This window comes from Phaenicophaeus curvirostris, chromosome 8 (genome assembly GCF_032191515.1).
Source record: "Phaenicophaeus curvirostris isolate KB17595 chromosome 8, BPBGC_Pcur_1.0, whole genome shotgun sequence".
Classification (NCBI taxonomy): Eukaryota; Metazoa; Chordata; class Aves; order Cuculiformes; family Cuculidae; genus Phaenicophaeus; species Phaenicophaeus curvirostris.
The window spans coordinates 7,084,374-7,099,038 of record NC_091399.1 but is presented as its reverse complement, the minus strand read 5'-3'; the positions used below and the strand labels follow the sequence as shown (position 1 = coordinate 7,099,038).

The window sequence follows — 14,665 nt, the reverse complement described above, 5'->3', positions numbered from 1 at the left end:
ACACCCCCAGCTCTCTCAGCCACTCCTCATAAGGCCTGTTCTGCAGCCCCTTCACCAGCTTCGTTGCTCTTCTCTGGACTCGCTCCAGAGCCTCAACATCCTTCTTGTGGTGAGGGGCCCAGAACTGAACACAGGATTCGAGGAGCGGTCTCACCAGTGCCGAGTACAGAGGGAGAAGATCCTCCCTGAACCTGCTGGTCACACAGTTTCTGATACAAGCCAAGATGCCATTGGCCTTCTTGGCCACCTGGCTCATTGCTGGCTCATGTTCAGTCGCTGTCAACCAACACCCCCAGGTCTTGAACCTGCCATGAATCTGCCACCTCTGGCAGAAACGAGTTTGATAACACACTCCTCGCTCCTTCATGTAGTTACTTTTAAATATTAATCCCTACCTTTCATTTAATTACTTCTCCTGTTGCTGCATTTTTGCTCTGTGGTTTATTCCTTGCTCTGGAGAGAGAAGCAGCCAAGATGGGGAGCATCTCCACATGGAGCCTGTGGGATCCAGGGTTTGGCTGATGCAGCATCCAGGCAATGTGGATGCCTCTCCTTGTGGGAAAAGCTGTGGGGGAGCAGCTCTCAGACTCTCTGCTCTCCTTGCCAGCTCCCAGAATTAGAGGAGATGCAACAGATGAGCGGTACAGGAACCCCTGCACATTCTCAAGCCTCCGTGCACATCTGACAATGCTCACTTGGTCCTTTTACTATTCTCATGCCCCAGGAACCAAAGACAAAGGGAGTCTTGACTTTTTTTCCTCTCCCAGAATGACCCAAGCTGGATTTTGCAGTAGGTTTTTATGCTTTTCTCCCTGCCTGCATTCCAGTACAAGAGCCAAAAATGTCTTCAGGTGTTTTGTTGAGCTGAGGCTTTATATCTGAAAATAGGAAAAGGGCAAATAGGGCAGCAAGAGGCAGAGAAGTTACAGCATCTCCTATAAATATACAGAAAACACCCAGATATCCATCTTTGACAGTGGGTAATGTACCAATTTGATGCAACTGTCCCAACAGTGGCACCTGGAGCTGACATAGTGCCAGTGGTGGGACAAGGTCTCTTGGTGCCTACAGCACAAAAGCAAACAAGGAGACCTTAACACAACAAAACTCTCCAGGGCAGACAACATGCAGGAAAACTTCTTCTTAACAGCTTGAGGGCTGCTGGTAGGGGGCATTTCTGGTTTCTTTTCCTTAATGAGCAGAGCACAAGCAAGTTCTATCCTGGAATTGTGTGGTTTGAAACATGCCATCGTTGCAAAATTGTTTAAAATAAATCATTAGGAAACTACAGCCTGAAATTTTAGCACTGTAGTATACATTAATACAACACTGACTTTTCATTTTCACAAAGTTCTTCACCAATGTACCACAACATTGCTGAGTTACACATGTGAAACACAGCCAGTCAAAGTTTACCTAGCCCTAGTAAGCAGGGCCTCTAAATGCTTTCAACCATCATATTAATTCTATTCCCATGCTTAAAATAGCACTTGTGGTATTTTGCATAGACTCATAGAATAGTTTGGGTTGGAAGGGACATTAAAGCCCATCCAGTTCCAACCCTCTGCCATGGGCAGGGACACCTCCCACTGGATCAGGCTGCCCCAGGCTCATCCAGCCTGGCCTTGGACACCTCCAGGGATGGGGCAGCCACAGCTTCCCTGGGCAACCTGGGCCGGGGCCTCACCACTCTCATCGTGAAGAAATTCCTCCTTAGGTCTAGTCTAAATCTGCCCCTCTCCAGTTTATACCCATTGCCCCTTGTCCTATCACTCCAAGCCTCTGTGAACAGTCCCACTCCAGCTTTCTTGTAGCCCCTTCAGGCACTGGAAGGTCGCTCTAAGGTCTCCCTGGAGCCTTCTCCTCTCCAGGCTGAACAACCCCAACTCTCACAGCCTGTCCTCGTATAGGAGGCAATCCAGCCCTCTGATCATCTTTGTAGATACATAGAAAGGAAAACACCACAGATATACCCAATAAATTTAACCCCAGAGCACGGTGCCAACAGATTTCTTTTAGCTGGCTGATTTCTTCTTATGATTTTAGTGCCTAGATTGGGCAGCTTGGCAAAAGAATTGGAACAGCTATTTTCCTAAATCGGTCTGGAATTCAGACATATGCCAATATTTGCATTACACATCACAAAATGTTTGTGATTGATGTCTCTATAATGCATATTTAAATATGTACATAAAAATTTACATACCTATTTAAATATATCTATTATACACGCTATCTGCACTTCCTTGTATTACATTTTAGATTGTTGTTATTGGTTTCATTCCACATTTTCTGCTAGGTTTTCAATTTCATACACTTTATCTATCAGCTACTACTGCCTACTTTTAATATATCACTGCGGAAAATAATATCTAGTGTTAAATACAGAGCTACGGTTACTGAGATTTTACAATACCGAGTATTACAGAGCTGAGTGATAAATGGAGAACAGTGGCTGGGCTGAAAGGCTTGAGACATAGTGAGGAAAAAACAACGCTCACAGCTGACAAAAACTACATTTGCAGGTAAGTGGAGTGGAAATTTATCCTTACTGGGGGAAAAGAAAGGCAAAATGTTCACGTTATTAAAGGCGGAGTGAGAAATAGCAAGAACAACACAGAGAGGCAATTTTCTTCCAACTCCAGCAGGAATTCATCTCAAGCTCTAACATGCAATTCCACTACGGAGCTTCAGGATAACACGGAGGATTATCCCCAATTGTTTTGAAGGTTTGGATAACAAAGCATAAAAATCCTATTAAGTATCCTTTTGTGCCAAAGCAGAGCAGAAAAATGATTTCTATTAGTAAAAGTTACAAACTCATCCAAAAACTGAACTGCAATAAATATGGAGTTAACCACCTAACACAAAAACCAGGTAGCTTGAGGTGTTTGGGATTTTCAGAGTTATCTGTAGCATTACAGACCATCTCAGAGGACAATTGATCCAGCTCATCAAGTCTGCCCAGGCAAGGCTAAGCTGCATGAATACTCTACACCTCCTTATTTTACCTTTCCTGGTAATAAAATTTTACAATGGAAAGCCATTAGTGCTGCAAGAGTATGGAAATGAGGACAATTAAATCCATCCTGTTATAAATGTTAAATAGGCTGTTACGATTGTATATTTAGCATGAGGGTGTAGAGCTAAACAGTGAATCCTCTCCAAACAAAAAACTAACAGGTCTTTAGAAAGGGTAAAATGAGTTATTTATTCTGGTCATACCTGCTCGTAGCTGGTATATTTTAGAATAGATTTAACCTTTTAGAGTATTAATAATTCCTGATTTTTAGCATGTTAGCTTTCAAAAGTAAAAGTAACATATGAATATGAATAGCCATGGTTAGCTTTTCATAGAATCATAGAATAACCAGGTTGGAAGAGACCCACCGGATCATCGAGTCCAACCATTCCTATCAAACACTAAACCATGCCCCTTAGCACCTCGTCCACCCGTCCCTTAAACACCTCCAGGGACGGTGACTCAACCGCCTCCCTGGGCAGCCTGTTCCAGTGCCCAATAACCTTTTCTGTGAAAAATTTTTTCCTAATGTTCAGCCTAAACCTCCCCTGGCGGAGCTTGAGGTCATTCCCTCTTGTCCTGTCCCCTGTCACTTGGGAGAAAAGGCCAGCACCCTCCTCTCCACAACCTCCTTTCAGGCAGTTGTAGAGAGCAATGCGGTCTCCCCTCAGCCTCCTCTTCTCCTTTGCTAGTATTTAGGATCAAAAAATTCCCATCCAGACCTGCTGAGTGGTCAACTCAAAGTTGGTAAAACTCTGTTTTGGAGAACCTTTATCATAAAACCCTTGAACAACCCATAGACCCCTTCAAATACGCAGGAGGGCTCTCCCCTGCCCCAGTGGGGGTTTGGGAGCCACTGGGGATCCCCAGGGAAGTGAGGTTTAGTTTTAACACTTGGGGGTTCATCACCTTGCTTGGCGTGCTGGCATCACGCTGTGTGTGGAGAAAGCATCGTCTCAGCTGTGCCTGAACTCACAACCCTGCTGGAGACCATGAGCAAAGCCAAACTGCCTGTCTTCCCAGCACCCCCAGAAACTATCGCAGCCAGCCCTCCTGCTTCTGCGCGCACCAATAACCACCACAGCAACTTCTTGAGCTCTAGGAATAACACCACGCTCATGAGCTTGTGTGCATGATCTTTAAACAATTAGCACTGTTTCCATGTTTTTATATATATATATAGTCCAACACCTGTGATTAAAACTTATATAGTTTGAAAACCAGGAGAAATGAGTTTGTTTTTTCATCTATCTACAGATCTTTACAGATCTGACTCCAAACAGCCCAGTTTTAGCTGAGCAGCTGTTGAAATGCGCAGTCCAGAGTGCCAGCAATGCAGTATAACCCTAGATCTCCAGCACCTAAATCCTGCCACACCCCACTCCTGACTGCAGGCCGCAAGGATGTGCGACTGTCAGATTTTCTCCACCAAAGACAACATGTCTGGCTTCGCTTTGAGGCTGGAGATGCCCAAGGAGGATGCTCAGGAAGATGCTGGGAGTCAAGGTACCCAGAATGAAATCAGGACCAGAGAGATCCCAGCCGCAAGTGGAGAACTGGAGAAAGAGCCTGGGTAAAGAAGTGAATCAGGCTGATGGATACAAGGGAACAGGAGGAAAACAACAGCTGACTGCAACAGAGTCTGAAACAAGCTTGACTTTTCTATTTTTTCTTATTTTCTCTCCCCTGACCCCCACCAGGAGCCTACATTTTAATTCAAGAAGGCCTTGAATTTTCTGAAATTCAGAATAATGTCTTCACATGGAGCATCTCCTGTTTCACCTGGCATACAGCCCTGGCACAGTCATCCCTGTTGTCAATAGATCTTAGAGTATTTCTGCTGTACAACGTCAACCTTGCTCAAGTTCTGAGCCCTGCTTAAGCCTCAGGCTGAAGCTGAGAAGACGGTGGTTCCCTGACACAGCCTTGTCTCTCTCAGGGATACCCACACTTGTACTGATCCATCTCAATCTCTCTCTTTAAACAAAATAAAAGCCTGGAACTCTGACCACAGGACCCCAGTACAAAATGACAATTTGCCTAGTGTTTGCCATGTCCTCTCATTCACTTTATCTGCTTACATGACCTTTTTTTTTATCCCCTGTCTCAGAGATATTGCAGCACCAAAGGCAGAGATGGCAGCACATCAAAGAGCCTAAGTAATAAGGGAAGTGGTTTTCTTTTCACTTGAGCACAGACTTCAAAATACCTTAAAAAAGTAACAGTGATGATAACAGGACTAAAAAATTCCATGGTATCCGAATAGCTTAATTCAAGCACAAGTATCAGAAGATAAGATATCCCACACCGGAGCAGGTCCCAGGGAACCAACTCTAATAACATTCTGGTTACACATCTCATCCAGGCCGCGTTTCTGAAGGAGATGTGAACTAGCAGCCCTGTGACAATAACTAAACATGGGATTAACAAACAAGAGAGGAGGGAAAAGGGCTGGTTGATTCTCCCACCGCCTTTTCTTGTTCCTGAGATTTCTGTTGCCTGGAAATGGCTGTGGAGAAGACAGGATTATGTAAGCGCTTGCCAACTTTTCACACGTTAAGAAAACCAAAGCCTGAGTGATGGGTAGATTAACTCGTCTTCTAAGCAGTGAACTAAAACATGTTTACTAAGGAGAACTCGAACAGTGAAACTCCCTTAAAAAACCCAGGAGTGATGAGGCCTTGACAATTCGCAGGATTAAAAAGCTGCATACATTACAGACAATGTAATCTCCTTATAGGAAGATGAGGAAAAGGAGAATAAAGCCTTTTTGGTGTGCAAGACAGTTTTTGTTTTAAAGTACAGACATCCTGTCTGATCGAAGACTTGCTTGCATTATTGTCTTTTTTTATTCCCGATCTATACGACAGAGAACAGAGCTCCACCAGCCCTCCAACTCCACATTAAGTTATTCTTTCCAACAAACCCTCTGCTCCCATCAAATGTGACCCAGCGATAACAAAAGAGTAAGTGCTGTGCTGTAGAAACATCTCTTCCTAAATTTAATCGGGTGCCACAAGAAAGCGGGCACTAATGACAATGCAAAATATCTCTATCTAGTTTTGACTACAACTTCACTGACCGTGTCACCTCAGCAGACCTAAGCCTTCCTGAACTCTCTCTTCCTTCTTGTCACTCAAGTGGCATGTTACCTTCTGCAAATACTCCAACTACAGCTGAAAGCTAGTTTAGAAATTAACCTCCTAGACTTCTTCCATTTTTTTTAGCAAAAAAAATGAGGATTCTGCTCATTTTCTCTTTTTCTCTGTTTACCAACGAAGCACTGGGGTCTCTAAAATCATAGAATCATAGAATTATTTGGGTTGGAAGGGACTTTAAAGATCATCCAGTCCCACCCCTGCCATGGGCAGGGACACCTCCCACTGGATCAGGCTGCCCAAGCCCCATCCAACCTGGCCTTGAACATCTCCAGGGATGGGGCAGCGACAGCTTCCCTGGGCAACCTGGGCCAGGGCCTCACCACCCTCATCGTGAAGAAATTCCTCCTTCTGTCTAGTCTAAATCTGCCCCTCTCAGGTTTATACCCATTGCCTCTGGTCCTATCACTACAAGCCTTTGGAAACAGTTAAAATGAGCAAAATAATTCTTGCAGTCACACTTCTTCCAGTTCAAAACAAAGGTGCTTCCACAGCTGAATGCACCACGGATGCTGTTGGAAAAGGTGATATTCTCAGCAATGCTTCTGAAGCACTAAAAAGCCAAAACCCTGCTGCAAGCTGAAGCCACTGGAGCATCAGCAACGCAAAACCGCAGGCAGCAAACACCTAATCTGGAGACCAGAACAGAAATCGTGTTGTGCGCTGCTCAACTATCGCTTGAACAAAAAGGTTAGGACAGCCCACAGAGAAATAAACTGCACTATTTACTATAAGAAAACACATGTAGTTGTGTGACACGAGTGCATGTCTCTAGAAGAGGGAACATAAAGTATCCTGGTTGCCCAGACCTCACTTACATCTTCAGGAACAGAAAAATCCCTAACAATGGATTTTTGCACAGCTGCCCAACAACGGCAAATGACAAATCCTGTGCTGGTGATAACGGTTATGGCTCCACTGAAATCTGCTGCTGATGCTCCTTCTTTGGTCCCACTGATGGAGTGGAAAAAAACCTAGTCCCCGTGACAAAAAGCTGCAGTGAATGAGTGGAGCCATATATGAAATATCGCACTCAACAATTATAATTGCGAGATGTCTTCAAAAAGTTAAACTGGGCAAAGCCCCACTCAGGCAATTACAAAATCTATGTTCCTTCAGCTTCATAAGAGAAGAAACAGCTTCTCAGAAATGCCAGAAGTGACTCATCTGTGATTTTTACGCCAATTCAACAGTATCCTAGTTATTTCAAGTAGGACTGGGAGTTTACTTGTGACTTCCTTCCTGTAAGTGGAACTACAAGCTAGGAAGGTGTTCAAATCAAAGAAAAGGAAAGAAACACATAGAAAATGATTCTTGTAACTGCTGTGTTATGAATATATTGGTTTTTCTATCCTGAACAGCCCTCCCTGTGAATTTTGAAATATATAAAATCAGGAAGAACAGAGCTAATTATATTCAGTTCAGCTCTAGAGTCCTCAGCAGAGGAAGGACATGGAGCTGTTGGAGTGAGTCCAGACGAGGCCACAGAGATGATCCGAGGGAATTATTTTAAGCTGAAGGAGCGGAGACTGAGATGAGATCTTAGGCAGAAATGTTTTCCTGTGAGGGTGGGAAGGCCCTGCCCCTGGTTGCCCAGGGAAGCTGTGGCTGCCCCATCCCTGGAGGAGTTTAAGGCCAGGTTGGATGGGCCTTGGAGCACCCTGATCCAGTGGGAGGTGTCCCTGCCCACGGCAGGGAGGTTGGAACTAGATGGGCTTCAAGGCCCCTTCCAACCCAAGCCATTATATGATTCTATGATTCTTGTGACTGCTGTGTTATGAATACATTGCTTTTTGTATCGAAACTGCCTTCCCTGTATATTTTAAAATATAGAAAATAGAGAAGCACAGAGCAAATAGTACCTCCGGTAGGTCATTTTCTTAACGTCAGTGCATTGCTGCTGTACTACCAACTCATTTGCAATATAGGCACATACATTTCAATTTTCAATATTTGGAACTGCAAAGGAGGAGAACGAGTATAACCTTGGAAGCTTCCACTCCAAGATCAAGTAGAGGCTAATTCAGAAAGACAAGCAGGAAAAATTCATATTTGGCACTTTCTATGCGAACTTCACTAAGAGTTACAACATTTTCAAGCAAATCCACTTGCCGCATGGAAGCTGCAGTTTGTGTGTGCTGCATGGTGTAGAGTTCATTACAAAAGCAGAGCCACGTTATTTGATTAGAGAAGCGATAAGTTCGATCCTTACCAAGTTTTCTTGGTTCCTGGCTGCTATTTTCTGATCATCTTCTCCCCCATTTTTCATGTATTTGACCTCTTCCACTGGTTTGATCCTATACTCATCTGAGCACCGAGGAAAAAACAAAAAAAAGAAAAAAAAAATTGAACCAGTGTAGTTCAGCAGCTGGGAAAAAAAACAAACTAAAACCAAAACAGCTGGCTAGAAATGACCCTAGTTAACAAAGCAACTAAAAGTTACACGTATATAGTTTTCAAGACTTAAATGTGACTGAAACCAATGAAGTTTGTCCTGACTGAAGCTCCAGTAAGAATTTCCAGACATTGTTGGGTAGCTCTGCCCCATCCTTGGAAGTGGTGTCGCATCCTTGGAAGTGTTCAAGGCCAGGTTGGATGGGGCCTTGAGCAACCTGATCCAGTAGGAGGTGTCCCTTTCCATGGCAGGGGGTGGAATTAGATGATCTTTAAGGTTCCTTCCAACTCAAAACATTGTATGATTCTCTACGGGCTAGCACAGCCCCGGCACCACAAGCAGGGGACGCTCGGGAGGTACTTCCCCCCACATCCCTAGTTCTCTGTATAATATGTGTAATACAAACAAGTTCTTGGCTCCTGCATCCTCCCTGGGTTTTAGTGTCAGTGGGTGAACAAGCGATGTACAGCACTTCCTACAGAGCAGTCTGCTCACAGGTGTCCCTCACACGGAAAATACATCTTCTGAAAAGCAAAGCAAAGTTAAAAGTTTGGGGGAGAAGGGGGCGGGGAAATACCACACCTAAAACCACTGCTTTTTTAAAGAATTTTGGTTTTCCTGCACTGTTTTAATGGAGCTAAAGCAAGAGGTACATGGTCCTCTGGTGATTTCTGGAGAAACAGTGCCATTATGAGCATTTTCCTCTCACTCCCCACATGACCATTTTTCCTGTACATGGATGTTACCCAGACAGAAACCCAATGTGAGAGCAAGGAATAAGAAAGGTAAGATTCCTGACTTGCCCTTCATAATTTTCAGCTCGTCGTTTCAGCTCTTGAAATTACAAATTAAATCATAGAATAGTTTGGGTTGGAAGGGACCTTAAAGCCCATCCAGTTCCAACCCCCTTGAGATCGGCAGGGACACCTCCCACTGGATCAGGCTGCCCAAGGCCCATCCAACACCTCCAGGGATGGGGCAGCCACAAGTTCTCTGGGAAGCCTGTTCCAGTGCCTCACCACTCTCATCGTGAAGAAATTTCTCCTCCTGTCTGGTCTAAATCTGCCCCTCTCCAGTTTATCCCCAGTGCCCCTCATCCTATCACTCCAAGCCTTTGTAAACAGTCCCTCCCCAGCTTTCTCATAGCCCCTTCAGGTAATAGAAGGTCACTGTAAGGTCTCCTTGGAGCCTTCTATTCTCCAGGCTGAATAACCCAGTGAGCTACCCCATAGCGAGCGCACAGCCTCACTCAAAGCCTGAACGCGGGGACTTTGTCTTTTGGTTGGACAAGATGGGTGATTCTTCTTTTGAGCCCTGGAACACAGAGCTTGCAGCACCCACACTGCCTTCTCTCAGTTCCTATTACTGCTTTTTTTGCTCTGGTCATCTTTGCAGCATATAAATCCATGGGAAAAACACCCAGAGTTTTGCACCCACTCTCCTCTACCTAATGCGTTAAGAGAAACTTTACCCCACCTGTGTGGAAAATGGTAATAGAAAATGAAACGAGCCACAGCACACTGGGAATAAAAGGCAAAACCTGGGCAAATCAAAAGAAAACGCACGAACTTCTTTCTCATTCTTTTTGTTTTTAAGCAATTTATCTCCCTTGCTAAGGGAAAAAACCAAAACACAAATGGATTTTTCTGGATTAGTGTACCGTTACAAAACCCCTGAATTATTTAGAAGGAAGCTCATTTTCAGAAACTCTAGTTAAATAAGCCTAACTTTGAAAAAAAATCTCATTTTAAAAAATATGACATGATTTGCATTTGGTCTAGTCCAAATCTAGATGATTTTTTTTTTTTTACTATAGAACTTAAAACCCCAGATGCAGAGTTTCAAAAACAAATGGGAGAATTTAAGACAACATTATGAGATTGCTAAATGTGAACAACAACTCTGAATTTTTTTTCTTTTTTAAACAGAAATTCAGTAGTCTGGAGGTAACAATTCATAAAACCAAAAAGGCTGAACACAATAAAGCCTGGGAATTAGAAGTTCTTGATTGACTGCAATACCTAACTTACATTTTTCTCCCTCCTTCAATGATCTCTGTTGTGATTAGCAATAAAACCCACATGCAGAAAAAGCATAAAACTCCCACGGCTGCATGCACATATTTGAATAGGAAAACAGATGAGAAAGAGAAATAGCACAGAGGAAGTTTGCCCAAGCCGCGGCTTAGTCCCCATTAACCACAAAAGAGAGACGTGGGCAATTCACCTTCATCAAAAATAAGCAAGCTATGGAAGTCCTGACATTTAGCGGCAAAAATAACCTCTGAAACCTGTCTCCTGTGTGTTCCGAGAGATTAATTGCAATCAAACACACCTGGGCAGCAGACCATCCTACGCAGACTGTGTGCAGGGGATGCTTCCTTGGAAGATATCATCCCTTGTAGCAAGTCGGGCAGGGGACTGATGAGCCCATGACTTGATAATCAGTGTAATCAGATTTATATTAGGAAAGTTTGATGCAGTTTGATAGCATAGAGGCAAGATAGGAAGGAAGGTGTTTGTTGGAAACTTAGTTTTGTATTTCTTAATTGTTAAAAAGTGCTTCCAGGTGTCACAGCTCAGGTATCTGAGCTGAGGGCTTACTGGTTTCCCAATAGTCATCATCACCATCGTGACACTACTCCTGTTGTAATCATTGCACCCTTACTACTTCGAAATCTGTGCTGCTTTTACCAGATGACAAGACTTGACTAAGATAGTTGAGTTGAAAGAGACCCACAATGATCACCTAATCCAACTGCCTGACCACCCCAGGGCTGACCAAAAGTTAAAGCATGGTATAAGGGTGTTGCCCAAATGCCTCAAGTACTGACAGAGTTGGGGCATTGATCCCCTCTCCAGGAAGTCTCTTCCAGGGTTTGACTGTCCTCTTGGCAAAGAAACGTTTCATCATGTCCAGCCTGAACCTCCCCTGGTGCAGCTTTGAACCATTCCCACGTGTCCTATCTCTGGATCCCAGAGAGAAGAGATCAGCACCTCCCTCTTCACGTCTCCTCCTCAGAAAGCTGTTGACAGCAACGAGGTCACCTCTCAACCTCCTTCTCGCCAAACTAGACAAACCCAAGGTCCTTAGCAGCTCCTCACAGGACATGCCTTCCAGCCCTGTGATCCACTTGGCTACCCTCCTTGGGATGCCTCCAAGGACCTTCACATCCTTCTTAAGTGGTGGGTCCAGCACTGCCCACAGCACTCCAGGTGGGGCCATACCAACGCTGAATCCAGCAGGAAAATCTCTCTTGAACACTGGTCACGCTGTGTTTGATGCCTGCAGGATGGGGTTTGGCCTCTCAGTTGCTCCTAAGGAGGAGGTGCCCTCCAGTACCCCCCGATCCCTTCTGCAGGGCTGCTCTCCAGCCACTCTTCTCCCAATCTATACTTGTGCCCAGCATTACTCAGGTGCAGAATCCAGCATTTGGACTTCTTAAATTTCATGCCATTGATGATTGCCTGATTCTCCAATCTATCTAGAACCCTCTCCAGGGCCTCCTGTCCCTCAAGAGACTCAACAGCACCTCCCAGTTCAGCAAACATTCAGCTTTTGCATCCAGATTGTTGATAAATTTATTGAACAGCATTGGCCCTAGTATTGAGCGAGCCCTGAGAAACAACTGCTGGTGACCAGTCGCCAGCCAGATGTAGCCCCATGCGCTACAACTCTTTGAGCTCTGCCATCCAGACACTTCTTGACCCAGCACACTGTGAACCAGCTGGACAACTTGGCCAGAAAGATGCTATGAGGGCCAGTATCTGACTCAGGGTAGCCCAAGGTCTATCCACATTATTAAAGACTGAGACAAAAAATGGACTGAATGCCTCTGCTTTTTCTCCATCCCTATCAGTCCAGTGACTAGTTAATTATCTGTGCAGAGCAGCACAGCTGGTGCTACTCTACCACCCTACCAGCTGCAGGAGAAGTGCAGATGCCTGGACGTATTCATTACGGTTTCGGGACAAGTGGAAGGCACCACACCAATCAGCAAGTCTTACTTCAGAGAAATCCAACTTCTCCTTCTGAGAATACTGCTTAAAAAAACTCAGGACGCCACAGTAGAAGACACCTGCTCCTGTAGATGTTAGTAGAATTAGTCTTGTAATATAAAGCGTCTTACAAAATTAATATTAATGTCACAGCTCTATTACATAGTAGCATGAGAAATCTCTACTTGTATCTCAAGAAGCAATGTAAATTTGACACAATCTAAAGCCGATGACCGAAGGGAATGGTTCAAAAATATTAAGTTTGAAGCAATAATATTACTCAGAAGCTCTTCCTATCACAGACAAAATATTTTCCTTAAAATAGGGAACACAAATACAATATATTGGTGATACCAATTCACATTGAGCAATCACTTACTGGAGGTAGGTATAAACAGATATGATTCCAATTCCAAGGAGGGGAACAAACTACCACGGAAAGAAAATGGGGAATTATCCAGCTGACTATGAGCTCTACAGCCTCTAAGGCACAACGAGGGATACCTGGAAAGATCCACTTTCTGAACTAGCTGATGCATGGAGGAAAAATCTCACCTCTGACTAATTTCAGTAGCCACTGAAATAGGCCACTTCAATACATAAAACTACCTGAATCACAGCTAAAATGTTGATATTTATACAAGCAATCTTCCTGTCATCCAAGGAGAAACACTATATTTTACATGCAGGGCTTCCTGCTGGCATTTGCAGTACTCAGTGACACAAACCATACCCATCACATCGATGGTGAACTCCCATTTCCCTCCCTTGGATCAAGCTAGGCTCTAAAATCTCTTCATTTTCCTGGGCCTATCACAAGTCTGTTCAAACACAGACCTGACTTGAGAAATGCAAAACAATTCCTGATAGCAATGGTATCAGTCGATATTTAGCACCTTCCCAACCAAGACCATTGACCACAACAAGCAGTCAACTGAAAGGGTGCGCAGAAGGGCGCCAAGGAGGGCACGGCAGCAGCGAGCAGCTTAGCTAGGGAGGGCATTGCTGGCCAGTGTAACAGGAGAAACAGGTCTGATGCGTAAAACTTCGTTCTTCACAGAGAAGAAAACAGTCATTACTTCAAACAAATAAAATTTCAATAAGCATTTGGAGAAGAAGGGTTTTGCACTATATTATTACTGGGAGGACACAACTTTTTGACTAGGTGAAGAGAACTGTTGTCTTCTAAAGGTAAGATACGTTGAAGATGGGGTGTTCAGAGGCCACAAATTCTGGGCTATTATTGAGATTGTTCCTGTTTTAAAGTCACTGTCAGGATGAAAGCACTGCGAATGCAAAGGATACATAAATACATAAGCAACAGACAGACCTTGACATGTGTCATGCAGTTTATGGTCATCAATGGCATTAAAAGAATATGAAAATTAGGTTAAAGATCAGATGATGCCTTCCCTAGAGGTAACACCTTCAGGTAACTGCAAAAACTGCTAGTCAGGTTTTGCTTGATAAGGTAGGAGTTCTCTTGGAATTGAAGAAGTAAAGGATGCTAAATTCCCCTTTTGATTTCTACTAAAGTAAATAAAGCATCTGATACATTTTGGTCTGAGCGATTAGACATAAACGCAGAGAAATCCCGAAATGGTCCTGCGTGATCTCAATCAAGCCTGACTGTCAACAAGACCTTTAAAACTGAAAGAAGTTCAGGATAAAGGAAATTATACAAAGTTCTGTGCACATTTACCTTGCTCTATCTTGCTAAAGAGCAATACTCATCTTTTTCCTAAGTACACTTTTATGTTAAAATTGAAAAGTGAAAGTTCTTTATGCTTCTTTCACATGCAAAACTGAAAATCAATTTGTGAATATGGTAAAAATTGTAAGGGACTATCACTCAGGCTGGCATACCATACATAAAGAAGAATATATCTTCATGCTTCTTTCTTGCGTAGAAGTAAAAATCAAGTCCTGTCTTTCATCGCATGGCATGTTATATAAAAAGAGAAGATTTGCAACAAATCAAACAGGCGAGGAATGGGTTTACAGGGCTGCCACAGCAAATACTATGTTGAAGAAAACCAGCCCTACCGAACAGAAGGAAAAACAACATAAATGAACCACAAATAAAAGGCAG

At 43.7% G+C, this 14,665-nt stretch overlaps 1 protein-coding gene across 3 annotated transcripts in view; it reads right to left on the bottom strand.

Annotated features, from left to right (window-relative positions):
• The window catches only part of C8H1orf21 (chromosome 8 C1orf21 homolog), a 129,834-nt gene that overhangs the window by 44,302 nt on the left and 70,867 nt on the right, over nt 1–14,665 (bottom strand). For all 3 annotated transcript variants that reach the window (XM_069862335.1, XM_069862336.1, XM_069862337.1), the window contains one exon: nt 8,393–8,487. In XM_069862335.1, coding sequence (XP_069718436.1) covers nt 8,393–8,487 — 95 coding nt within the window. The remainder of the gene's footprint in view (nt 1–8,392; nt 8,488–14,665) is intronic.